The sequence below is a fragment of the Salmo trutta genome, unplaced genomic scaffold, assembly GCF_901001165.1.
Source record: "Salmo trutta unplaced genomic scaffold, fSalTru1.1, whole genome shotgun sequence".
Classification (NCBI taxonomy): Eukaryota; Metazoa; Chordata; class Actinopteri; order Salmoniformes; family Salmonidae; genus Salmo; species Salmo trutta.
The window spans coordinates 74,481-101,808 of NW_021822244.1; the positions used below are offsets into that span (position 1 = coordinate 74,481).

The 27,328-nt window shown below is 43.5% G+C and overlaps 3 protein-coding genes across 3 annotated transcripts; 2 read left to right on the plus strand and 1 right to left on the minus strand.

The window, feature by feature from the left end:
* The first annotated feature begins 174 nt into the window (after positions 1-174).
* Positions 175-18,089, plus strand: LOC115181376 (collagen alpha-2(VI) chain-like). Its single transcript, XM_029743300.1, has 29 exons — positions 175-280; positions 4,347-4,499; positions 4,725-5,320; positions 5,472-5,492; positions 7,594-7,659; positions 7,749-7,802; positions 7,893-7,937; positions 8,045-8,071; positions 8,180-8,206; positions 8,356-8,400; positions 8,491-8,544; positions 8,663-8,725; positions 10,476-10,538; positions 10,631-10,684; positions 10,802-10,837; positions 11,000-11,062; positions 12,266-12,328; positions 12,419-12,481; positions 12,674-12,736; positions 15,183-15,233; positions 15,350-15,385; positions 15,477-15,539; positions 15,646-15,708; positions 15,822-15,857; positions 15,952-15,997; positions 16,091-16,243; positions 16,370-16,816; positions 17,007-17,045; positions 17,297-18,089. The coding sequence occupies exons 2-29, from the start codon at positions 4,397-4,399 to the stop codon at positions 17,896-17,898; spliced, it is 3,042 nt and encodes a 1,013-aa protein (XP_029599160.1). The 5' UTR covers positions 175-280; positions 4,347-4,396; the 3' UTR covers positions 17,899-18,089.
* Positions 18,090-18,257: 168 nt separating this feature from the next.
* On the minus strand, positions 18,258-19,503 carry LOC115181391 (39S ribosomal protein L32, mitochondrial). Its single transcript, XM_029743326.1, has 3 exons — positions 19,329-19,503; positions 18,868-19,046; positions 18,258-18,604 (listed from the first exon to the last, which is right to left on the minus strand). Exons 1-3 carry the CDS (start codon positions 19,420-19,422, stop codon positions 18,350-18,352), a joined length of 528 nt encoding a protein of 175 aa, XP_029599186.1. The 5' UTR covers positions 19,423-19,503; the 3' UTR covers positions 18,258-18,349.
* Positions 19,504-19,506: 3 nt separating this feature from the next.
* Positions 19,507-23,949, plus strand: LOC115181390 (proteasome subunit alpha type-2). Its single transcript, XM_029743324.1, has 7 exons — positions 19,507-19,608; positions 20,088-20,164; positions 21,198-21,330; positions 21,448-21,570; positions 22,043-22,124; positions 23,173-23,304; positions 23,492-23,949. The coding sequence occupies exons 1-7, from the start codon at positions 19,568-19,570 to the stop codon at positions 23,606-23,608; spliced, it is 705 nt and encodes a 234-aa protein (XP_029599184.1). The 5' UTR covers positions 19,507-19,567; the 3' UTR covers positions 23,609-23,949.
* Positions 23,950-27,328: the final 3,379 nt, after the last annotated feature.

Below are 27,328 nucleotides of genomic sequence, written 5' to 3' on the forward strand. Positions count from 1 at the left end.
TTATATGTACCATAGTGATGAAGTCCAGGTTACGTCCCAAATGCCACCCTATTCCCTATGTAGTACACTACTTTTGACCAGGAACCATAGGTTGCCATTTGGGAAGTAGTCAGGCCGAATGCACAGGAGAAATCTTTTCCTGACTAGATTTATGACACGTCTCAACAGGCATGGAGAACATACCTTCTCCTTCTCGCTCCGAGGGACTGATTCTGCAGGTACGGGACTGAGCAGAGGATCAGACTGTTGTGGCAACAGATACTTAACTCTCCCATTGCAGGTCAGTAAAATATAATAACCAAATTATGTTTTATTCATTATTACTTTTTAAATGTTTATGATTACTGTTATCATACATCTAAGGTGAACTGAGATTAACATAAATATGTTAGGTGTTCTTGGAATGGAATGGAAGAGATTACTGTTAGTAGCTTTGTTTGGTATTTTTACAAAGTCGAGTAATCAAACAATCTTTTTCATATAAAGTAGCATGCTATTTCAGTCAAGTAATGCGGACAAAATACACGTTTGGATTTTGTTTGCTAACCAAGGATAAGATACACTCATTGAATCAAATAATCTGAATGTTTGATAGATTGGGGTGTGTATACCAGAGAGTAGCAGTTGTATTAAATAGGTTTAAAAGAGACTTTGAGTTAACATTCTGAGTAGATCCCTATGGCCTCAAGCATAGTTTGTTATCAGCTACCTTTAGACGGTGTTTCCCTCACCTGGGAGGTTTTACTCTGGAAACAGGAAGTCTTAGGTACAGGGCTGTCAGCCCATCATTACACTGTTCTTTGTTGGAATCAGTACAACCAGAAACCCTTACTGTAACCGTCCAGGCATGAAGGATGGGTAGACCTTTACAAAACATATGTATGTTTTACACAATTAATGCCTTTACTCTCCTTGGCCTGCAATTATTTTACAAATTACCTAAACCATGTAACAGACGATCAGTTGAAAGACCACGGAACAGAGGATCAGTTGAAAGACCAAGGAACAGAGGATCAGTTGAAAGACCACGGAACAGACGATCAGTTGAAAGACCACGGAACAGAGGATCAGTTGAAAGACCACGGAACAGACGATCAGTTGAAAGACCACGGAACAGAGGATCAGTTGAAAGACCAAGGAACAGAGGATCAGTTGAAAGACCAAGGAACAGAGGATCAGTTGAAAGACCACGGAACAGAGGATCAGTTGAAAGACCACGGAACAGACGATCAGTTGAAAGACCACGGAACAGAGGATCAGTTGAAAGACCACGGAACAGAGGATCAGTTGAAAGACCACGGAACAGACGATCAGTTGAAAGACCACGGAACAGAGGATCAGTTGAAAGACCAAGGAACAGAGGATCAGTTGAAAGACCAAGGAACAGAGGATCAGTTGAAAGACCACGGAACAGAGGATCAGTTGAAAGACCACGGAACAGACGATCAGTTGAAAGACCAAGGAACAGACGATCAGTTGAAAGACCACGGAACAGAGGATCAGTTGAAAGACCACGGAACAGAGGATCAGTTGAAAGACCACGGAACAGAGGATCAGTTGAAAGACCACGGATCAGTTGAAAGACCACGGAACAGAGGATCAGTTGAAAGACCACGGAACAGAGGATCAGTTGAAAGACCACGGAACAGAGGATCAGTTGAAAGACCACGGAACAGAGGATCAGTTGAAAGACCACGGATCAGTTGAAAGACCACTGAACAGAGGATCAGTTGAAAGACCACGGAACAGAGGATCAGTTGAAAGACCACGGAACAGACGATCAGTTGAAAGACCACGGAACAGAGGATCAGTTGAAAGACCACGGAACAGAGGATCAGTTGAAAGACCACGGAACAGACGATCAGTTGAAAGACCAAGGAACAGACGATCAGTTGAAAGACCACGGAACAGAGGATCAGTTGAAAGACCACGGAACAGAGGATCAGTTGAAAGACCATGTAACAGAGGATCAGTTGAAAGACCAAGGAACAGACGATCAGTTGAAAGACCACGGAACAGAGGATCAGTTGAAAGACCACGGAACAGAGGATCAGTTGAAAGACCACGGAACAGACGATCAGTTGAAAGACCACGTAACAGACGATCAGTTGAAAGACCACGGAACAGAGGATCAGTTGAAAGACCACGGAACAGAGGATCAGTTGAAAGACCACGGAACAGAGGATCAGTTGAAAGACCATGGAACAGAGGATCAGTTGAAAGACCACGGATTAGTTGAAAGACCACGGATCAGTTGAAAGACCACTGAACAGAGGATCAGTTGAAAGACCACGGAACAGAGGATCAGTTGAAAGACCACGGAACAGACGATCAGTTGAAAGACCACGGAACAGAGGATCAGTTGAAAGACCACGGAACAGAGGATCAGTTGAAAGACCACGGAACAGAGGATCAGTTGAAAGACCAAGGAACAGAGGATCAGTTGAAAGACCACGGAACAGACGATCAGTTGAAAGACCACGTAACAGACGATCAGTTGAAAGACCATGTAACAGACGATCAGTTGAAAGACCATGTAACAGACGATCAGTTGAAAGACCACGTAACAGACGATCAGTTGAAAGACCACGGAACAGACGATCAGTTGAAAGACCACGGAACAGAGGATCAGTTGAAAGACCACGGAACAGAGGATCAGTTGAAAGACCACGGAACAGAGGATCAGTTGAAAGACCACGGAACAGACGATCAGTTGAAAGACCACGGAACAGAGGATCAGTTGAAAGACCACGGAACAGAGGATCAGTTGAAAGACCACTGAACAGAGGATCAGTTGAAAGACCATGTAACAGACGATCAGTTGAAAGACCATGTAACAGACGATCAGTTGAAAGACCACGTAACAGACGATCAGTTGAAAGACCACGTAACAGACGATCAGTTGAAAGACCACGGAACAGAGGATCAGTTGAAAGACCACGGAACAGAGGATCAGTTGAAAGACCACGGAACAGAGGATCAGTTGAAAGACCACGGAACAGAGGATCAGTTGAAAGACCACGGAACAGAGGATCAGTTGAAAGACCATGTAACAGACGATCAGTTGAAAGACCAAGGAACAGACGATCAGTTGAAAGACCACGGAACAGACGATCAGTTGAAAGACCACGGAACAGAGGATCAGTTGAAAGACCACGGAACAGACGATCAGTTGAAAGACCACGGAACAGAGGATCAGTTGAAAAACCACGGAACAGACGATCAGTTGAAAGACCACGGAACAGAGGATCAGTTGAAAGACCACGGAACAGAGGATCAGTTGAAAGACCACGGAACAGAGGATCAGTTGAAAGACCACGGAACAGAGGATCAGTTGAAAGACCACTGAACAGAGGATCAGTTGAAAGACCATGTAACAGACGATCAGTTGAAAGACCACGTAACAGACGATCAGTTGAAAGACCACGGAACAGACGATCAGTTGAAAGACCACGGAACAGACGATCAGTTGAAAGACCACGGAACAGAGGATCAGTTGAAAGACCACGGAACAGACGATCAGTTGAAAGACCACGGAACAGAGGATCAGTTGAAAGACCACGGATCAGTTGAAAGACCACGGAACAGAGGATCAGTTGAAAGACCACGGAACAGAGGATCAGTTGAAAGACCACGGAACAGAGGATCAGTTGAAAGACCACGGAACAGACGATCAGTTGAAAGACCAAGGAACAGAGGATCAGTTGAAAGACCACTGAACAGAGGATCAGTTGAAAGACCACGGAACAGAGGATCAGTTGAAAGACCACGGAACAGACGATCAGTTGAAAGACCACGGAACAGACGATCAGTTGAAAGACCACGGAACAGAGGATCAGTTGAAAGACCACGGAACAGAGGATCAGTTGAAAGACCATGTAACAGACGATCAGTTGAAAGACCACGGAACAGAGGATCAGTTGAAAGACCATGTAACAGAGGATCAGTTGAAAGACCATGGAACAGACAGTTTCAAACGATAACCTGCCTTCGTGTCTGGCTATATTCCTCAGAAAATATAGAACAATAATAATTTTGGGGGTGTTTATATTTGTCCTGTTACACACAGTGTGTACTGGAAAGGTGCTTGTTCCATATCCCAACTCTCCCTGAGACACCCGTAGGAAGTGGGGTCACAGCCAGGTTCACCATTGTACAGCGCCCCAGGAGAAATTAGGGTTTAGTGCCTTGCTCAAGGGCACAGCGGCAGATTTTTCACTTTGTCGGCGCCGGTATTGGAATGAGCGACCTTTTGGTTACTGGCCCAACGCTCTAACCTCGACGGTTACTTTCCAAACCGTAGTTAATTAGGTTTATAAAACTAAACCTTTTCCTTTTCTGTGTAGACATTCTTATACAGATCGGACACCTGTACACCTCCACACACAGAGGCATCATGGCAGGAGTACTGAAAGCTTTCCTGTTGCTGTGGGTCCTCCAGGTCTCTGCCCAGGACCCAGAATACGACCACCTGCTAGTGAGGCCCAGGAACATCAATGGTATGGCGGGGTGGAAGCATAGAGACCTTGGCTGTGAATATAAATTACAAGAGCCATCAAATGTTATGACATGATTGATATACTATTTAGCAATATTGTAGATACATGTCGTTAACTTACGTCTATTATACACAAGTAGATTAGCAATTGTGGAGGAATAATGGTGGATATTCATTAACTACTCCAAGCAAGGTGCTGCACGTTATTTTCTCACTCTCTGCCCAGACGAAAATGACGACTGCCCCATCAACGTGTACTTCACCATGGACACCTCTGAGAGTGTTGCTCTGAGGGAGTTCCCCTGGGGCAGTCTGGTGGAGGAGCTCAAGGTGTTCCTCCAGATGTTTGTGGAAAGGCTCCAGACCACCACCTTCAGGGCCAAGAGGGTCCAGTGGGCCTACGGTGGGCTGCACTTCTCAGACCGCGTGGAAGTCTTCAGCCAGGTGGTCACTGATGCTGCAGTTTTCCTGGGAAGGGCACAGGCCATCAGGTACATAGGTAGGGGTACCTTCATCGACTGTGCCCTGAGGAACATGACAGAACAAGTGAGGCTAACGGCCAGGGGAAAGCCGCGGCTCCAGTACGCTGTGGTCCTGACTGACGGCCACATCACTGGCAGCCCCTGTGGAGGGGTCTCACGGGCCGCCGAGGCTGCCAAGGCAGCGGGCATCAAGATCTTTGTAGTGGCCACCAACGAGGAAACCATGGAGAGTGAGCTCAAGCGGATCGTCAGTTCTCCTGTGGAGCTGTATAGGAAGGACTACATGGCATTCCCAGCTAGCAACCGCCAGGCAGCTGTCAACAGGATAACTGACACCATGGTAGGTTCATAGTGAAGCTTCCATTTGTGAAGTGGAGTACGGATGTTTTTGTGCTGTCATGGTTGATGCCAAGTTGTGTCAGTGTTACAGTGTCTGTGTTTTATGTATCCTAGTTTGTGCTTAATATGCTGTAATTTCTTTCTCATTCTAGATCAAAGAGGCTGAATTTGAGGTGAGTCATATGAAGCACTGAGGGATGTAGAATGAACGACACAATTGTCTTCTTTTTAATATTTGAAACCTCACATATATACACTGCTCAAAAAAATAAAGGGAACACTAAAACAACACATCCTAGATCTGAATGAATGATATAATCTTATTAAATACTTTTTTCTTTACATAGTTGAATGTGCTGACAACAAAATCACACAAAAATAATCAATGGAAATCCAATTTATCAACCCATGGAGGTCTGGATTTGGAGTCACACTCAAAATTAAAGTGGAAAACCACACTACAGGCTGATCCAACTTTGATGTAATGTCCTTAAAACAAGTCAAAATGAGGCTCAGTAGTGTGTGTGGCCTCCACGTGCCTGTATGACCTCCCTACAACGCCTGGGCATGCTCCTGATGAGGTGGCGGATGGTCTCCTGAGGGATCTCCTCCCAGACCTGGACTAAAGCATCCGCCAACTCCTGGACAGTCTGTGGTGCAACGTGGCGTTGGTGGATGGAGCGAGACATGATGTCCCAGATGTGCTCAATTGGATTCAGGTCTGGGGAACGGGCTGGCCAGTCCATAGCATCAATGCCTTCTTCTTGCAGGAACTGCTGACACACTCCAGCCACATGAGGTCTAGCATTGTCTTGCATTAGGAGGAACCCAGGGCCAACTGCACCAACATATGGTCTCACAAGGGGTCTGAGGATCTCATCTCGGTACCTAATGGCAGTCAGGCTACCTCTGGCGAGCACATGGAGGGCTGTGCGGCCCCCCAAAGAAATGCCACCCCACACCATGACTGACCCACCGCCAAACCGGTCATGCTGGAGGATGTTGCAGGCAGCAGAACGTTCTCCACGGCGTCTCCAGACTCTGTCACGTCTGTCACATGTGCTCAGTGTGAACCTGCTTTCATCTGTGAAGAGCACAGGGCGCCAGTGGCGAATTTGCCAATCTTGGTGTTCTCTGGCAAATGCCAAACGTCCTGCACGGTGTTGGGCTGTAAGCACAACCCCCACCTGTGGACGTCGGGCCCTCATACCATCCTCATGGAGTCTGTTTCTGACCGTTTGAGCAGACACATGCACATTTGTGGCCTGCTGGAGGTCATTTTGCAGGGCTCTGGCAGTGCTCCTCCTGCTCCTCCTTGCACAAAGGCGGAGGTAGCGGTCCTGCTGCTGGGTTGTTGCCCTCCTACGGCCTCCTCCACGTCTCCTAATGTACTGGCCTGTCTCCTGGTAGCGCCTCCATGCTCTGGACACTACGCTGACAGACACAGCAAACCTTCTTGCCACAGCTCGCATTGATGTGCCATCCTGGATGAGCTGCACTACCTGAGTCACTTGTGTGGGTTGTAGACTCCGTCTCATGCTACCACTAGAGAAAGCACCGCCAGCATTCAAAAGTGACCAAAACATCAGCCAGGAAGTATAGGAACTGAGAAGAGGTCTATGGTCACCACCTGCAGAACCACTCCTTTATTGGGGGTGTCTTGCTTATTGCCTATAATTTCCACCTGTTGTCTATTCCATTTGCACAACAGCATGTGAAATTTATTGTCAATCAGTGTTGCTTCCTAAGTGGACAGTTTGATTTCACAGAAGTGTGATTGACTTGGAGTTACATTGTGATGTTTAAGTGTTCCCTTTATTTTTTTGAGCAGTGTATATTTTTTGTGATATCCAATTGGTAGTTACAGTCTTAACCCATTGCTGCAACTCCCCTATGGACTCGGGAGAGGCGAAGGTCGAGAGCCATGCGTCCTCTGAAACACGGCCCTGCTTCTTGACACACTGCTCGCCTTAACCCGGAAGCTAGCCGCACCAATGTGTTGGAGGAAACACCGTCCAACTGGCGACCGTTGTCAGCTTGCAGGCGCCCAGCCCGCCACAAGGAGTCGCTAGAGCGTGATGAGACAAGGAAATCCCGGCCGGCCAAACTCTCCCCTAACCCAGACGACGCTGGGCCAATGGTTCTCCTGGACATGGCTGGCTACGACACAGCCTGGGATCAAACCCGGGGCTGTATTGACACCTTAATGCTGCGCCACTCGGGAGGCCCATACTTGAAACCTCTTTGACCATATCTTGTGTGATTTCTCTCTAGTGCCAAGCTCCTATGTGCATCCAAACAAAAGGAGCTGCCGGGCCGAAAGGATACAAGGGAATGAAAGTAAATAAGCAATCTCTTATTTTGATAAACCTAAATATGTATCGGTTTATGACACTTCATGACATCAATGTTTGTTTTGTGTCTTGTAGGGTGCGAAGGGAACTGGTGGTGCAGTAGGAGATCCTGGACAGCCTGGGCCACCGGTTAGATTAAATACATGATGGCACAATACAGGACGTACTAGCCAATTACACTCAATATGATTTAACATTTCATTTCTGTTTTCCCTACAGGGGGACCTTGGTATCGAGGGCCCGATAGGTTTGAATGGACAGAAGGTAAGAGGAACGATGATATTTCTAACTTTGATATTTGTCTGTGCCATGGTGCTTTGATTTAATATTTCACACATTATTGACATTATTTACCTAATTTATATTTACAGGGTCTTCCAGGCCTCAAAGGAGAGAAGGTAACATATTAGAAAATGCTCTAACCATTTGTTACTCCTGTATATATTATTGTTATAATAGTGCATTGCTGTTTGTATTTGACATCATATTTTGTCATTGTTTCACAGGGAGATATTGGAAGATCTGGTCTGAAGGTACTCCTTTTCCATTGATATTAATACATCTCAATCATGATTGGTTCATTAATGATTTCATTAGATTGATGATCTCAGGATCAGTTCATTAGGACATGCACTATGTAACCAATTAACAATGAACAATTTACTCAATCGGATCTCATCAGGGTCAAAGTGGATCTCCTGGGTATAATGGCATTGATGGCGAAAAGGTATGTCTTATTTACTTGCTTACTAATTGATAAAAAGACTGTATTTAGACACGTCTAGTTAGTGATGTCATCTACTTCGTTGTTTTCCAGGGAAAGACTGGCACCATTGGGACACCTGGATGTAAAGGAGACGCTGGCATGTCGGTGAGATAATGCAGCGACGTTGAGCATAATAAACAGTAGGTGTGAATGTAACATTCTACATAGCCTGTATGCATTGTGGTTCTAAATGTCCTCCTCCACCACCTTTGCGGTCTCAAAGGGAGAAGGCGGTCCTGCCGGTGACTTTGGTATCAAGGGTGACACGGGCAAGTCAGGTGAAAAGGTAGGTGGATTCTTCACCTGATTCCTGAATTTAGCACCTTTGTACAGTGTCCTGTTACATATAGAATACGACAGTATGAGTCATAATACCCATAAAACCTAGCGGTCAAACAGGGAAATGCTTCCAATTGTTTATTCGCCATTCATTTTTACCATAGGGTATTTTAGAAACACTTAAAATAAGGGCTACAGTTGAAGTCGGACGTTTACATACACCTTAGCCAAATACATTTAAACTCAGTTTTTCACAATATCTGACATTTAATCCTAGTACAAATTCCCTGTCTTAGGTCAGTTAGGATCACCACTTTATTTTAAGAATGGGAAATGTCAGAATAATAGTAGAGAGAGTGATTGATTTCAGCTTTTATTTCTTTCATCACATTCCCAGTGGGTCAGAAGTTTACATACACTCAATTAGTATTTGGTAGCATTGCCTTTAAATTGTTTAACTTGGGTCAAACGTTTCGGGTAGCCTTCCACAAGCTTCCCACAATAAGTTGGGTGAATTTTGGCCCATTCCTCCTGACAGAGCTGGTGTAACTGAGTCAGGTTTGTAGGCCTCCTTGCTCGCACACGCTTTTTCAGTTCTGCCCACAAATGTTCTATGGGATTGAGGTTAGGGCTTTGTGATGGCCACTCCAATACCTTGACTTTGTTGTCCTTAAACCATTTTGCCACAACTTTGGAAGTATGGTTTGGGTCATTGTCCATTTGGAAGATCTATTTGCGACCAAGCTTTAACTTCCTGACTGATGTCTTGAGATGTTGCTTCAATGTATCCAAATAATTTTCCTCCCTCATGATGCCATCTATTTTGTGAAGTGCACCAGTCCCTCCTGCAGCAAAGCACCCCCACAACATGATGCTGCCACCCCCGTACTTCACGGTTGGGATGGTGTTCTTCGGCTTGCAAGCCTCCCCCTTTTTCCTCCAAACATAATGATGGTCATTATGGCCAAACAGTTCTATTTTTGTTTCATCAGACCAGAGGACATTTCAGTGTCAACAGTGGTTGAAAAAAGAGTTTTAATGACTCCAACCTAAGTGTTGTAAACTTCCGACTTCAACTGTGTTTCGTGTAGGCTTACCCTGACGTGACGTTTTGATAACCATGTAAATCTCTCTAAGACAAGGTGACTTTTATCAATATATTCGCCTGTATTTACTCCCCCAAAAATGAAATGCTAATTATCTGCTAACGTGGCTATAATAAAGAACCACAAATGCCATGATGCTGATCTGGACGAGACTGCCGAATTGAGGCAACGGTAAGAATCTCTGGATTAACTATCTAATCTTAGCTACATTTAGTAATAAGTAAATTGATTAAAATGTCTTTAAATGTACAATTATGTGAACTATCTTGTGCAAGTTTTACATTTACACAATACCTGTTAAAAGGTGTCAGCTAGAGATGACGTGCAGGGATTTGTAGTCGTGCATGATGTCTACTTTGATGCTAATTAGCATTTTTGAATTTGCGAGTAAATAGACCGAATGTCCAATAGAGATTTACACGGTTATCAAAACGTCACGCCAGGGTACGCCTACACGAAACACAGCTCTTATTTTAAGTGTTTCTAAAATCCCCTATGGGAAAAATGAATGGTGGGGAAATTATAGGAACCATTTCCATGATTGACTGCTAGTTTTTATGAGTATTATGACACCTCCACTGTGGGGCTCTATAGGCTTCTTGAAACATGAGTCTTGTCCACCTGGTACATCCTGTATTGTGTTGTCTTCAGGGAGTTGCTGGGCAGAGTGGCAGGCCTGGACCACAGGGTGATCGTGGAGACAGTGGAGATAAGGTCTGGAGCGCCATCTGAACGACACGTTATCAGAAACACTATCAACGTGTAGTTATTTAGACAATAATACATTAAGTGTGACTCTGTTACAGGGTGTTGCTGGCTATATTGGAAACCCTGGTCTGCCTGGGCAAAAAGGAAACAAGGTACTATATCTGTATCGCTCAGAGAGATGAACACTATTTCACTTTAATAACTAGGAGTATTAGGCTGCCAAATCAAACCACCTAATCATCTGCTTAAACAATATTTCTGTTCATTAGGGTAAAGCTGGACCTGGTGGAAGTCCTGGCGACACTGTGAGTCTCATATTCAAGTCTGTAATAAATCAGCTGTAGACCAAGTGATAGTGTCTTCATACAGTGTTGTGCATCGCACAACAATCACACATGAAAGAGTGGACTCACAACATTTACATTGACACGTTTTATTTTGGCCCTGGTGAAACATGTTTCTTTCAGGGAAGCAGAGGAGACGGTGGCAGAGCTGGACAACGGGGCAAGGCTGGCAAGAGAGGAGATAAGGTATTCACAAACTAAAAACATCAAACAAGCAAACATCTAATCTGTTTTTACTGCACAATAGGAGAATCCATGTTGGTTGTATTCATTATGTTGCATCTTGCAGGGAGAGTGAGGCCCAGAGGAGGAGAATCCATGTTGGTTGTATTCATTATGTTGCATCTTGCAGGGAGAACTAAGCCCAGAAGGAGAATCCATGTTGGTTCTATTCATTATGTTGCATCTTGCAGGGAGAACTAGGCCCAGAGGGAGAATCCATGTTGGTTGTATTCATTATGTTGCATCTTGCAGGGAGAACTAGGCCCAGAGGGAGAATCCATGTTGGTTGTATTCATTATGTTGCATCTTGCAGGGAGAACTAGGCCCAGAGGGAGAATCCATGTTGGTTGTATTCATTATGTTGCATCTTGCAGGGAGAACTAGGCCCAGAGGGAGAATCCATGTTGGTTGTATTCATTATGTTGCATCTTGCAGGGAGAACTAGGCCCAGAGGGAGAATCCATGTTGGTTGTATTCATTATGTTGTATCTTGCAGGGAGAACTAGGCCCAGAGGGAGAATCCATGTTGGTTGTATTCATTATGTTGCATCTTGCAGGGAGAACTAGGCCCAGAGGGAGAATCCATGTTGGTTGTATTCATTATGTTGCATCTTGCAGGGAGAATTAGGCCCAGAGGGAGAATCCATGTTGGTTGTATTCATTATGTTGCATCTTGCAGGGAGAACTAGGCCCAGAGGGAGAATCCATGTTGGTTGTATTCATTATGTTGCATCTTGCAGGGAGAACTAGGCCCAGAGGGAGAATCCATGTTGGTTGTATTCATTATGTTGCATCTTGCAGGGAGAACTAGGCCCAGAGGGAGAATCCATGTTGGTTGTATTCATTATGTTGCATCTTGCAGGGAGAACTAGGCCCAGTGGGAGAATCCATGTTGGTTGTATTCATTATGTTGCATCTTGCAGGGAGAACTAGGCCCAGAGGGAGAATCCATGTTGGTTGTATTCATTATGTTACATCTTGCAGGGAGAACTAGGCCCAGAGGGAGAATCCATGTTGGTTGTATTCATTATGTTGTATCTTGCAGGGAGAACTAGGCCCAGAGGGAGAATCCATGTTGGTTGTATTCATTATGTTGCATCTTGCAGGGAGAACTAGGCCCAGAGGGAGAATCCATGTTGGTTGTACTCATTATGTTGTATCTTGCAGGGAGAACTAGGCCCAGAGGGGGTGAGAGGAGTTCCTGGAGAGAATGGAGAAAAAGGAGCAGCAGTGAGTAATCAATATGCATTTGTTGTATTTCAATCAATACATTGAACTGTATCATCTTTTTGAATCCCTATCATATCCATCTCATACCAGGGGGCACCAGGTTTCCCAGGGGTCCGTGGTCCACCAGGTGAGGGTGGAGAGGCAGGACGTCAGGTGAATACTGCCCTAAATAATTAGAATAATAATACCTGGTAAGAGCAGAAGTGCTCCACTAACCATTCAACCCGTCACCAAATATACCATTGGTTAAACAGGTGATATCTATGACAGGTGATGTAATGAAATTAGAAAATAATATTCTGCCCTGTCACCATCCGTGTCCATGTTTTCTGCATTTCCTCGTAGGGCTCTCAGGGGGATGCAGGGGACTTTGGCCCCCGAGGAAACACTGGAGCAGCAGGAGCTAAGGTAAGTTGACCTGGTTTCAGCTTTTAACACTTAAACTGCTGGGCCTAGATCCCCCCTTACTACGCCAATGAGCAGGATTCTGTTTTTACTGCAACATTCTAACAGTCTAATAAATACATTTCATAAATGCTATCGGGAAAAAAACATCCTTTGGTTGTGTTTCTGAAGGTCTTGGGTAACATTAGAATTTTTCAAAGAACACAATAGCATTATCATTAGTTTATGTTACTGTAGGCGATCTGCTGCTGCGTGCAGATGTGTGGAGAGCAAAGGAAAAGCAGTTCATCTTGGTAAAAGTGATATTTTGAAATAGAGCTCTCAAATTTGAAAGAGTTATTTAGAATCTTCTCTTTCTGATACTACATATAAATCAGAACGTCTTACCTGCATGTAACTTTGTAGGAGTATTTGAAAAAGCAGTGCGACAAAAACAACAACACAGAGTTACACATGGAATAAACAAACGTACAGTCAATAACACAATAGAGAAATCTATGTACAGTGTGTGCAAATGTAGTAAGATTAGGGAGGTAAGGCAATAAATGGGCCATAGAGGTGAAATAATTACAATTTAGCATTAACACTGGAGTGATATATGTGCAGATGATGATGTGCAACTAGAGATACTGGGGTGCAAAAATAAATAAATAAATAACAATATGGGGATGAGGTAGTTGGGTGTGCTATTTACAGATGGGCTGTGTACAGGTACAGTGATCGGTAAGCTGCTCTGACAGCTGACACTTAAAGTTAGAGAGGGAGATATTAGTCTCCAGCTAAAGTGATTTTTGCAATTCGTTCCAGTCATTGGTAGCAGAGAACTGGAAGGAAAGGCGGCCAAAGGAGGTGTTGGCTTTGGAGCTGACCAGTGAAATATACCTGCTGGAGCGCGTGCTACGAGTGGGTGTTGCTATGGTGACCAGTGAGCTGAGATAAGGTGGGGCTTTACCTAGCAAAGACTTATAGATGACCAGGAGCCAGTGGGTTTGGCAACGAATATGTAGCGAGGGCCAGCCAACGAGAGCATACAGGTCGCAGTGGTGGATAGTATATGGGCTTTGGTGACAAAACGGATGGCACTGTGATAGACTACATCAAATTTGCTGAGCCGAAGTCAAGGATCGGTAGGATAGTCAGTTTTACGAGGGTATGTTTGGCAGAATGAGTGAAGGATGCTTTGTTGCGAAATAGGAAGCCGATTCTAGATTTAATTTTGGATTGGAGATGCTTAATGTGAGTCTGGAAGGAGAGTTTACAGTCTAACCAGACACCTAGGTATTTGTGGTTGTCCACATATTCTAAGTCAGAACCATCCAGTGGTGATGCTAGTCGGGTGGGCGGGTGCGGGCAGCAATCGTTTGAAGAGCATGCATTTAGTTTTACTTGTATTTAAAAGCAGTTGGAGGCCATGGAAGGAGTGTTGTATGGCATTGAAGCTCGTTTGGAGGTTAGTTAACACAGTGTCCAAAGAAGGGCCAGAAGTATACAGAATGGTGTCATCTGCGTAGAGGCGGATCAGAGAATCACCAGCAGCAAGAGTGACATCATTGATATATACAGAGAAAAGAGTCGGTCCGAAAATTTAACCCTGTGGCACCCCCATAGAGACTGCCAGAGGTCCGGACAACAGGCCCTCCGACACACTGAACTCTATCAGAGAAGTAGTTGGTGAACCAGGTTAGGCAGTCATTTGAGAAACCAAGGCTATTGAGTCTGCCGATAAGTTAGTGACAACAAAGTTATTAAGTCTTTGACCACACTGTGTTGTTAATAAGGCACGAGGGGGTGTGGTATATGGCTTATGTACCACTCCTAAGGGCTGTTCTTAGGCACGACGCAACGCAGAGGTGTATTGGCCATATACCACAAACCCCCAAGGTGCCTTATTGCTATTAGAAACTGGTTAGCAATGTAATTAGAGCAGTAAAAATACATGTTTTGTCATACCCATGATATACGGTCTGATATACCACGGCTGTCAGCCAATCAGCATTCAAGGCTCGATTCACCCAGTTTATAAAACTGGTTATGGCACACATTTGTGATATCTAAATTCAAACAACATACTTATTTCGGAAAAGTCAAGAAAAAATTGCTGAGATATTTACATGTTTTATTCATATGCAGTCAAAATGACACTCGATATGTTGCAACAGGCCTATGTATAATAACACATACCTGAATCTGACAATGGAAGGTATTTCCGTTGAGGTTATGTTGGAAACTGTACAGAGTACTGAGTAGAGCCCCCCTAAACATTTACTACGAGTGGAAATTATTCTTTGTTGACATGCCCTGGTCACGTTATTTTCTTAGAATGATTAAGTGGTCTTACAGTGTTTTTGTAGTACACCTTCACAAGGACGGTAGCTGAGGCAAAATAAAGTTCTGGAAAATGGGAGCCAAACAGTGCTTAAAATGCTGTTTGTCTTTTTTTAATTGGTAGGGAGATGGAGGAAGTGATGGATACAACTACCCAGGTCCCAGAGGGAAACAGGTTTGAACTGCACTTGACTGAATAACAAAAGCCTATTTGGCAATTGAATTGGATTGGTAATCCTGTTTTAATTAGTGCCATGACAACCATGCTAACTCAGCCTTATTATCTCCTAGGGAGGGAGAGGAGACCCTGGTTTACCTGGACTGCAGGTCATCTTATGTACCTGTTCTTAGCCGTCCATATTTCAAATCTGAAATTGTTCCACCCCTCTATTCACTACCATGTCTATATTTTTCGCAGGGCACCAGAGGTTATAATGGAGAGAAAGGAGCCCAGGGAACTACAGGAACAAAAGGACTGGCAGTACGTGCAGTATATCATAAACAGAGATATCATATTAATAAATACACTTGTTTATTTAAATCAATGTATTTCTTCCTATAAAATAAATGGGTGTATTGTTTTACAGGGGGAGCCAGGGCAAGAGGGTGTTCCTGGGGACAGAGGGGTGAGGGGGTCACCTGGACCACTGGTGAGTCTTATTCCTATGTACACATACAAAGGTACATTTAGTTCTCATTTGTGATTCATTTCATCCACTTAGTCTGTCATTGGTCATTAAATGTTTCTATTGATGGTGTCTAGGGAGTACCTGGTATTCGTGGGGCTTCTGGTCTATCAGTAAGTAACAGACTTTTTGTTCATCCTGATTGACAGATATCTTTCATATCCCTGTCTCTCTGAGAGAATGCTGATGAATATTCTCAACTTTCAGGAGTGTGAAATCATGGGATTTGTTAGAGAAACATGCGGCTGCTGTGGTAATGGTTTATTTCCAGTTTTAATGACAACCAATTTTCCTTGTAATAATAAAAAAATGCCCAAGTCTTGTTGTTAACTGTCTCTCTGTGCAGATTGTGAAAAGGTTTGCCCTCCCCTGGACCTGGTGTTTGTGATTGACAGCTCTGAAAGTATTGGAAAATCCAACTTCAGCCTGGCTAAAAACTTTGTCATCAGTGTAGCAAACAGGTTTGGGAAGATGGCCAAAAACATATCTGACGTCTCAGGTAAACTTCACTGTTTGAATGGAAAACAATAGATCACCAAGATTTCTAGGAACAGGATTTAAAATATATATATTTTTAAACATATAATCAATTTTATTCCCTGAACTACTTCTAAACCCCCAAAAGGGTCTCGTCTGGGTGTGGTTCAGTACAGTCACCAAGGGGCGGTTCAGGCCATCAGGATGGACGATAGGGGCATCACCTCTGTGACCTCCTTCAACACAAAGGTCAAAGCCATGGAGTGGATCGCTGGAGGCACCTGGACTCCGTCTGCCCTGAAGTACACATACGACCATCTGATAGAACCAGGTCGCAGGGGGAGGACCAAGGTGGTGGCCATAGTTATCACAGACGGTCGCTACGATCCTAAAGACCTGGATAATCTTGGAGCCCTGTGTAACGGGGTGGACGTGTATGCCATCGCCATCGGTGATATGTTTGACTCTGGGGCAGAGAGGCAGAATCTGGAGAGGATTGCCTGTAATATGGGTGACCGGGTGAAGACCCTGAGTGTCTACGCTGAACTTACTGCTGAGGAATTCTTAGAGGAAATAGAACAAATCCTCTGCCCAGGCAAGTCTATGTCTCCATCCCAAATGACACCCTATTCCCTATATAGTGCACTACTTTTGTCCAGAGCTCTATATAGGGAATAGGGTGCCATTGGGATGCACACTACATTTTATCAACAGTTCAATGATTTTATTTAGTGAAAATTACCCACCCTGACTAATGAACTACATTCACTTCTCTTCTTCTCTAGAACCAGAGATGATCTGTCCAGACCTGAAGTGTGCCTCAGGTGAAAAGACAACTTGTTTTTTATTGATGTTTTTACATCTAATAATGGGGCAAATTGTTTTGGTGTTATTTCATATTGCACTAATGAAAATTCCTGGCCTTGAATATTTGTTCAGTTGGAAATGAACTATTAATGTCTTTCCAATATATTCTGCATATGTAAATTACAGATGTATTAGAGTTTGAGTTATTATTATTAGAGTTTATGAATCAACAGTCTGTATAACATTGACTTTTCTATTATTGTCAAAGATTTGAGTTTGGCTCCACTGATCCAGCGCCCCGTAGACATCCTCTTCTTCATTGATGGTTCTGAGAGAACAGGGGGCAGAAACTTCATCAGCATCCTGCACTTCATCGAGAGACTCTCCCAATCGATCCCTCTCTCCAAGGAGGTCTCTTCAGGAGCTCGCTTCGCCGTGCTGCAGTTTGGAGGGGAGCAGGACCCAGAGGTTCTTCTGGACTTCTCGAACAACCGCAGAAAGATCAGCTCCCTGGTCTCTAATGCAGTCTACCGCGACTCATCCTCCACTCTGGGCAGCGCTATTCTCTACGCAACTGAGAAACTTGTAAGTAACCCTGGAGGTCGGTTCAGAGGGGTACGTCCGGACGCAGAGCTCGCTTTTGTGTTCATTACAGACGGAGTGACCTCAGACAAGAACTTTGCTGAGGGTATTGGAGCCATGAGAAGGGCCAACGCAGTGGGTGTTGCTATCACAGTGGGGTCAGATATTGACAGGGAGCGGTTGCTGCAACTCACTCTAAGGGACAAAGCTCTTATCTTTAACCTGAAGAGTTTCAATGACTTGGCCCTCCCTGGGGTTGTTAAACACATGGCTCATTGCCTAGGTTAAACCAGGTTTGAAATCTATTCAGGGCCCCATTTGATTTAACACTCCCCTGTAGGCTAACTGAAAGACCTAGAACTGATTTCATATGTCCTTTTATGTATCTTTTCTATAATTAGTTTTTATTAGACTACATTTTTAAGAAAGATTTATGTTACTAATCTAATTGATTAGTGACCCCAATAAAGCTTTTTTTTCAAATAAAGATTTATTCTCATTAATAACAAAGGTATAGCATGTTCCTACTAAAATGTAGAGGATGTACAATATGTGACATTGTAGCCATGTTGCAATAACAAGACAAAGAAAATGAACCACATTTGAAGGTTCTGTCATGTGTTGATAACAAAACAAAAAAACAATGCTGCTGTTGATTTTTTTAATCAATGCATTTCTTTCAAATATAGAAACTGGGATATTAGCAACCTACTAATTACTGGTGTGACTAAATGCTACCTCAATAGATACTGAACCAGGAGGGTCGTTTTCTGTTCCTCTCCACTATCCTCTTGTCTTTGTCGGACTCCCCTGGACTCTCACTGTCATACAGGACCAGGGTCTCCTGCGCTGGTGTGTTGAGAGGCCTGCCCTCCATGGCTTTAATCTGACCTCGGATCAGCGCTGTCTCCTTCCTGATCTTCTCATAACAGAACCCACACAGAATATGCTTCTGCTTCAGGTGGCCACACTCCACGCACGGCTCAATGTTGGTCTGACAAAGAGAAGGGGGGGAGAGAGAGAGAGGAGGGGGAGAGAGCGAGAGGGGGGAGAATGAGGGAGAGAGAGAGAGCACAAAACAGAAAAATCCATTGCCTTTTCGATTGTGTTTATTGCAATATTATTAAGAAATTAGTCAAAGGAGTTCACTCATGGCAGATACCATTACATAAAATATGCTACATACAACTGGACATCAGAGGACAATAATTACAAGTGAAATGTCACCCAGTGAAATGATGCACACAAAGTTAATACCTTAACTTTGAGCATAAAGCTTGGGTCTCGTCTTCTAGTCCTGTTGATTTCTATTGTGCGTCTCTTTTTGGGTGCTGCCATCCAGAACACATTGTCCAGGAAGCTGGGCTCCGCGGTCGCCTCTTGCTCATCGTGGGGCTGTGGGAGGATGCTGGGGCCATGGACAGCTAGAGCTGGGGCTGTATAGAAACAAAACACAGAGACACAATCATATATCAACAATCTATGCAATAGACAGAAACTATGTATGTATGTCACCACTCAGTATACATCTAGCAGTCTACTCATAGATTGAAGCACGTATAGAATCGTACATCATCATAGTTCTTACTGTCCAACACAAAGTCATAGATTATGCAGGGTAACATAGCTACCATGGAAGTTTTAAAGTTAGCGCTGTTAGCCAGCCAGCTAGCTACAAATAAACACAAGGCAGAATGTTGTGTAAAGCTCAAACTCACCAAACTGTCTGTCAAGTCCTGTAGCCTGTATAATTCTGCATTCCAGCTGTAACAACGAACGTCTCAAAAAACACACTAAACCAGACAAATTCATAATTGTAGAGGTTTGCGTAGTGTCTTTACACTCATGTCACACAGCTCACGGTCATTGAATCACATACGTCATTTAACTGCGACAACCGAAGAACCAATTGCATCTTGTCATTAGTATAAAGCGTTATCACCACTACTGAGCAAATATGGGAGAAAGGGGGTACAGTTTCTCACTCACCACATTCAGGTAACTTTTACAAACTACTGTAGTGGAAGAAGTTTAGCTAATTTGGGTATTGCAGGAAGAAGGATTGAGATCGGGCGAGTTGTTTAGAAACCAGACTGTTGCTCGCGGTGGTTTGATGCTTTGTCATTCTGTTACTCTGGCTAGCTAATGTTAGGCTAGTAGTAGGAAGTGTGATGTTTCTAGTTCAAGATCTTCAAACAGGCAATTTTGATATCCAACACATTTTGTCTCGTCATACCATTTGCCCTCTTTCAGTAATTAAGTGATTAGCTGAGATGCGATCTTTGCAAAAAGGCATCTGGCTTTGCTGTTGGAAGTTTACATTCACTTTCAGTTTGTTGATTGCTGAGCGAGACTGAGTCACTAGCTAACGTTACACCAATAAATCTAAACTCAAAAAGCACTGATCAGACCAAGACGAAATGATGTTTGTCATGACATTATTAATGAAAAGTTGAAACAATTTCCCTCCCACACAGCCCATCTGGTAAACTGGTCCAGATTGAGTATGCCCTGTCAGCGGTAGCAGCAGGAGCCCCCTCCGTGGGAATCAAAGGTAAAGACTTCAAATGATCACCCAATATGTCTGTTTTCACACAGGCAGACAAATTCACTTCAGAGCTAATCTGATTGGTCAATTAGTGAGAGAAAAAAAATCTGAATTGTCTGCCTGTTTAAATGCAGCCCATGTACTATAATATGTATGAAGTGGTGCAACCACCAGGTAATGGTTTTTATATACAAGATGCCTGCATACATGTGTCCATGGTACCAAACTCTTTTAAAGAGCAACTGCCCCTAAAAACCAACTTGTAATTTAGAAAACAGCCTATGTGCCATCGATATGAGTCAGGGACATTTATTCTAATGTCAAAATTGACTACAAAGTGTAAATAGGATCATTTTGGTCCTAAAGTCAGTTTCGTCCAAAACAGATTTTTCTACCTGAGTATGCCACAATGTAAATGAAGGCTGGGTTTATTTCAACCCGGTCCACAGCTGGCAGCAAACAAGTTATCATCAATTCGGAGTGCAGCTGCAAGCGACCCCGATCGTAATGCCTGTGTTAAATGTGGTTTGACTTTGGATATCCCTAAATATTGAAAGCATTTAATGAGAACTAAAGTGTGCAACATGAAAATATTGTCTCATTTACATTGTTATTTATTGAAGGTTCCATACTAGGCTCAGAGATTGGTTATCCAAAGTCAAACCAATTTTGCCACTATCGCACACCAGCCGGCTGAAGCAAATCGGCGATATAATTTGGCTAACTTCCCACCTGCAAACACACATGAGACCCCCACATCAAACCACACCTGAAACCAACTCACATTTGAATTCAGTCATGGCTGCTGGCATTTTTAAGGCTACGTTTAGACATTTTTCTTTTTTTACTGATTGGGCTTTTGAACACTCAGATCAGCTCTGGAAAAAATCTGATGTGATTGGTCCAAAAAATATCAGAATTGGGCTACCTGTCGAAACATAGCCTTAATGAACCAAATCTAAAACCAAGCCAAATCAAGAAGTTTAGCCGCATTACAGAAGACAGTCCAGATTGATGGTTTCTTTCTCCCCGTTTAAAGCCTCAAATGGAGTCGTTTTGGCAACTGAGAAGAAACAGAAGTCTATACTGTACGACGAGACGAGTGTTCACAAAGTGGAGATGATAACCAAACATATTGGCATGGTGTACAGTGGAATGGGTCCAGACTACAGGTACATACTGCTGTGTGTGTGTGAGAGAGAGTGACACTGCCTTTCCTTGACTTTCTAAATCTTGGGTTTACAACAGGGACAAGGATATATTAGAAATGTGTCTCTTGTACTCTGCAGGGTGCTGTTGAGGAGAGCGAGGAAACTGGCCCAGCAGTACTTCCTGGTCTACCAGGAGCCAATCCCCACAGCCCAGCTGGTCCAGCGGGTAGCCTCTGTCATGCAGGAGTACACACAGTCTGGGTCAGTTCTGTTCTGTTTTGTGGGTTTCCTCAAGTTTGATCAGGGCTGGCTGACTGAGTGTGCAGGCTTTTGATCCGACCTGGCTGAAACACGACTGATTCAGCTAATCAAGGTCCTGATGACCAGCTGATTGGTAGAACCAGTGTGTTAGGCTTTTCCTTCAGCCCTGCCCTAAAGCCCTTGCACCCAGTATAGAACCAGGTGTGTTTGAGCAGGGCTGAAGGAAAAGCCTAAAGCCCTTAGACCCAGATGTGTTAGAGCAGGGCTGGCTGAAGGAAAAGCCTAAAGCCCTTAAACCCAGTATAGAACCAGGTGTGTTAGAGCAGGGCTGGCTGAAGGAAAAGCCTAAAGTCCGGACACCCAGTATCTTTCCACGAGGGTTGGCCACTGCTGAGTTACAATATCCATGCGTGTTGATAAAGTAGTTGTTTTCACCTGAATTTCTAGAGGGTAACATCCTGTGTTTTTTCAGTGGAGTGCGACCCTTTGGTGTGTCACTGTTGATAGCTGGATGGGATGATGATCACCCTTACCTCTTCCAGTCAGATCCCTCTGTAAGTATCAATGGTAGTATAAACACACTCTATCATTGAATTGCTTCACTCCTAGGCCGTGTCTAGACAGCTCATGGAGCTTTTGTATTCTGATCATGGAGTTCTAATCATGGAATTCCGAACTCGTCATGCGTCTAAACCTACATTTTAAATGTGTCCGGATTCCCTTTTCCTGTGCTATATTCAAATGGCAGAATGCATAATGCAAACGGTGGAACAGGCTAAATCTGATAACAACACAGCAAGTTGATGGGAGTAGCAAACTACTGCAGCTAACTAGCCAGCTAACCTCTGGCTAGTTAGCAAGCTAGCTAGCAAAGCGAAAGGGATTGCAAACAGGCATAACAAAAATAGTTTTTCGACATTTTTTATTTTATTTCACCTTTATTTAACCAGGTAGGCCAGTTGAGAACAAGTTCTCATTTACAACTGCGACCTGGCCAAGAGAAAGCAAAGCAGTGCGACAAAAACAACACAGAGTTACACATAAACAAAACATACAGTCAATAACACGGGTAGCCTGATTAAATAAGCTAGCTGGCTAGCATTTATGAAGCCAGCAAACACATTCCACACTAGGAACATATTTCCTCCAACTTTTAATGGTGCCTCTCGCTCCCAAAACACGTGCTGATGATGTCGCCCACTGTATGGGGCGACATTAGCCTGAATGTGTCCAGACTGAAGAGAAATCCACACAAAATGTGTCCCTGACCACCACCTGAAGTGGTCAGCCAGATCTGAACACAATCCGATCACAACCAGTCTTTTCAATGCGATCTTCGTATTCTGATGGCAGAAGTTGCATGTAAGTGTCAAGTGTAGACAGCCAAAGTGTCTTCTCTACTGTTACGCTTTGCTAACACACGTGGCTGCCCTCCTTGACAACGTTTCAACGGTTTGAGCCACCCAAAAGTGTACCAATCGGATGGCTCCATCCGTGACATTTCAAGCTAGCTGTGGAGTGAGCTTACAGTACGTTCTTAACTGCGTTACACATACATCATTTTTTCCGGTACTAACTATATGACTATTTTCATGTACACAGGGTGCATACTTTGCATGGAAAGCAACAGCGATGGGAAAGAATTACGTCAATGGGAAAACATTCCTAGAAAAGAGATACAACGTGGATCTGGAACTGGAAGACGCTATCCACACAGCAATCTTAACCTTGAAGGTAATTCATCTCACCTGCAGTTTTAGTACTCTTCCCTCTCAGAAGTGTTTAAGAAATACTGTGATACTGTGTTTAGGTTAAACCTGGAATAGTTTGAATACTTCATGATTTACTTTGTCATAGCGTTCTATTGAAATCCATGCATGTACTGTGTTGCATTAATGTTGTGTGTGTGTTTTTTTTAAAGGAAAGTTTTGAGGGTCAGATGACAGAAGATAACATTGAGGTGGGGATCTGCAACGAGGCAGGTTTCAGAAGACTCACCACAGCGGAGGTCAAGGACTACCTGGCAGCCATTGCATAAAATGCCCCCTCCATGGGGGTATGTTGGCATGGAGTCATTCAGATCAGCTGTTTACTTTTTACACACCACATACCAATACAGTTTTTTGCAGTTTAGCAGATTTCTACAATTTGTCATTTTTTTTCTCTGGTTATACCTATTCACATACTACTAAAAAAATACAATTTATGTAATATTTTGTCCTTTGATCAATTTTGGTTTTCTTCATATAATTTCATGTTAGGTTTCAGTTTGCGATTTGAAAATTTGTTTAATTCTCAATTTCCCACTATATTGGTAAAGTGTAAATATACATTTGGCATGAAATTAGTCCCCCCCAAATACAGTGCCTTCAGAAAGTATTCATACCACTTGACTTATTCCACATTTACAGCCTGAATTGAAAATGGATTTTAAAAAAAATCTCCCATCTACACACAATACCCAAATAATGAGTGTTTTTGTAAATGTTTGCCAATTAATACAAATAATTTACAGAAATGTCTAACTTACATAAGTAGCCATTTCACACCCATTTCCTATAACGCTCCAAATTAAGCTCAGGTGCATCCAATTTCCTTTGAATTTCATTGATGACCTACAACTTGATTGGAGTCCACCTGTGGCCAATTCAATCGTTTGGACATGATTTAGAAACTCCGGTCTATTTAAGGTCCCACAGTTGACAGTGCATGTCAGAGGGACTGGGGTTTCCAGGAGGAGTAATGGTGGCTGGTAACAGTTGACAGTGCATGTCAGAGGGACTGGGGTTTCCAGGAGGAGTAATGGCGGCTGGTAACAGTTGACAGTGCATGTCAGAGGGACTGGGGTTTCCAGGAGGAGTAATGGCGGCTGGTAACAGTTGACAGTGCATGTCAGAGGGACTGGGGTTTCCAGGAGGAGTAATGGCGGCTGGTAATAGTTGACAGTGCATGTCAGAGGGACTGGGGTTTCCAGGAGGAGTAATGGCGGCTGGTAACAGTTGACAGTGCATGTCAGAGGGACTGGGGTTTCCAGGAGGAGTAATGGCGGCTGGTAACAGTTGACAGTGCATGTCAGAGGGACTGGGGTTTCCAGGAGGAGTAATGGTGGCTGGTAATAGTTGACAGTGCATGTCAGAGGGACTGGGGTTTCCAGGAGGAGTAATGGCGACATGGCAGCAAATTCAAGAAACATTTAAACAGTTTGCGACTACAGAGGATGAAGGAGTGGAAAGAGCGTGGAAATGGACACCAAGAAATGAGATATGTAGAGGGAAGCGGTGTTGTCGGGAAGATTAGCGTTAAGTACCAAAATAACGTACTCCTGCAGCTCAGAAAAGTAACTTGATGAGGATGAACTACCTGCGGCAGGTGCGGTGAATGCCGTCAAGTTCGCGCCTCGTCCAGATGATGACAAAAATGATTCTGGCCCAGTGGGTGTGATATTTTGGGGGGAGAGAATGGATCCTTGCCTTCTGGCTGATCCATATGGGGTGTCAGGTTGGTTGGGGACTGTTAAGACAGAGGGACGCTGTTTCCCTCACTCAGATGATTTCTCAGGTGAGATTCAGCCATTTACGAATTGACGGAAAATGATGATAAAAAAAATATATATATTCGGGTTAGAGTCCATGAATACACGCCACAACGGCGCCTTGCTGCGGAGAACAAAGCAATTCAAAGTTATTGTCCCTAGGCGTGTGGTGCCCAGCGCCCGCTCCCTCTGGACTGAAGAATTGTGAGTCCACTGAGTTACTTTCACCGACTCAGTATGTGTAGCCCTATATACACTGCTCAAAAAAAATAAAGGGAACACTTAAACAACACATCCTAGATCTGAATGAAAGAAATAATCTTATTAAATACTTTTTTTCTTTACATAGTTGAATGTGCTCACAACAAAATCACACAAAAATAATCAATGGAAATCCAATTTATCAACCCATGTTAGAGTGGTGTGGTTTTAATGGGTGTAGGGTTAGTTGGTCTAGTGGTGAGGTTTTAATGGGTGTAGGGTTAGTTGGTCTAGTGGTGAGGTTTTAATGGGTGTAGGGTTAGTTGGTCTAGTGGTGAGGTTTTAATGGGTGTAGGGTTACTTGGTATAGTGGTGAGGTTTTAATGGGTGTAGGGTTACTTGGTATAGTGGTGAGGTTTTAATGGGTGTAGGGTTAGATGGTATAGTGGTGAGGTTTTAATGGGTGTAGGGTTAGTTGGTATAGTGGTGTGGTTTTAATGGGTGTAGGGTTAGTTGGTAGGGCACATTTTTTCCCCTTCCCTTTGTGTCACAAAGTGTAATGAATTCACGCTCAAGAACAGTAGGCTGACAGCCCAGACAGTAGGTGGCGACATGCACCTTTAATGTATGATTGTGGACCGCCATAATACCATAAAATAAGTGCATGTCAGAGCAGAAACTATACAATGAAGTCCAAGGGACTGTCCATAGATCTGAGATAGAATTGTGACGAGGCATATTATCTGGGGAAGGGTATAAAACACTTTCTAGAATGTTGAAAGTTTCCAAAAGCACAATGGTCTCCATCATTTGGAAATGGAAAAAATATGGAACTACCTGGACGCTGGCCATCTGACCAAACTGAGCAACCTGGCAAGAAGGGCATTGGTAAGAGAGATGACCAAGAACCCAATGAACACACTGACAGAACTGCAGAGTTCCTTGGCTGAGATGGGAGAACCTGTCTCTACAGCGCTTCACCAATCTGGGCTTTATGGGGGAGTGGCCACATGACAGCACACCTGGAGTTTACAAAAAAGCATGTGAAAGACAAATGTAAAGCATTTTGTCTGGACAAAACCAGGCACAGCTCATCACCCATCTAACACCATCCCTACTGTGAAGTGGTAGTGGCAGCATCATGCAATGGGGAGGCTTTTCAGCGGCAGGGACAGGGAGACTGGTAAGGATAGAGGGAACAATGAATGGAGCCAAATACAGGCAAATCCTTGAGAACCTGCTTCAGAATGCAGAATGTCCTGTTGGAAGATGTACGCTTCAACAGGACAATGACCCCAAGCATATAGCCAAAGCAACGCTGGAATGGCCCCAAAACAAGAATGTGAAAGTCCTTCCGTGGCCTAGACTTGAATCCCATTGAAAATCTGTTGAAAGACTTGAAGATTGCTGTTTGCTGCAGTACCCCATCTAATTTAACAGAGCTTGAGAAAATATGCAAGGAAGATTGGAGACAATCCCCAAATCCAGATCTGCAAAAGTGATACAGACATCCCCATGACGACTCAAAACTGTAATCCCTGCCAACTGTGCTTCTAGAAAATATTGACTTGGGTGTGAATACTTATGTAAATTAGATATTTTTGTTTTTCATTTTCAATAAGTGTTCTAAAATGTCTAAAAACATGTTTTCACTTTGTAATTGTCGGGTATTGTGTGTAGATGGGTAAGAAAAACTATTATATTTAATCTATTTCAATTCAGGCTGTAACAACAAAATGTGGAATAAGTCAAAGGTAATACTTTCGGAAGGCACTGTATTACCCCCATACTTTTAAAATGAATGAAACAGATCTAGACATTTAGCATAGTTTATATTACAATTGAAGAAAGAAAACTCTCTCAAATATAATTTACATTTTATAGTAAAGAAGTTATATTTTCACAACGGTAAAGAAAACGCTTTATCATAAACCTGCAGCTAGGCTTCCATAATGCGCAATTTACAGCGCGCCAAAAATAACCGGGACATCTTTCCCATAATATCCCTCCGCACAACTGAACGAT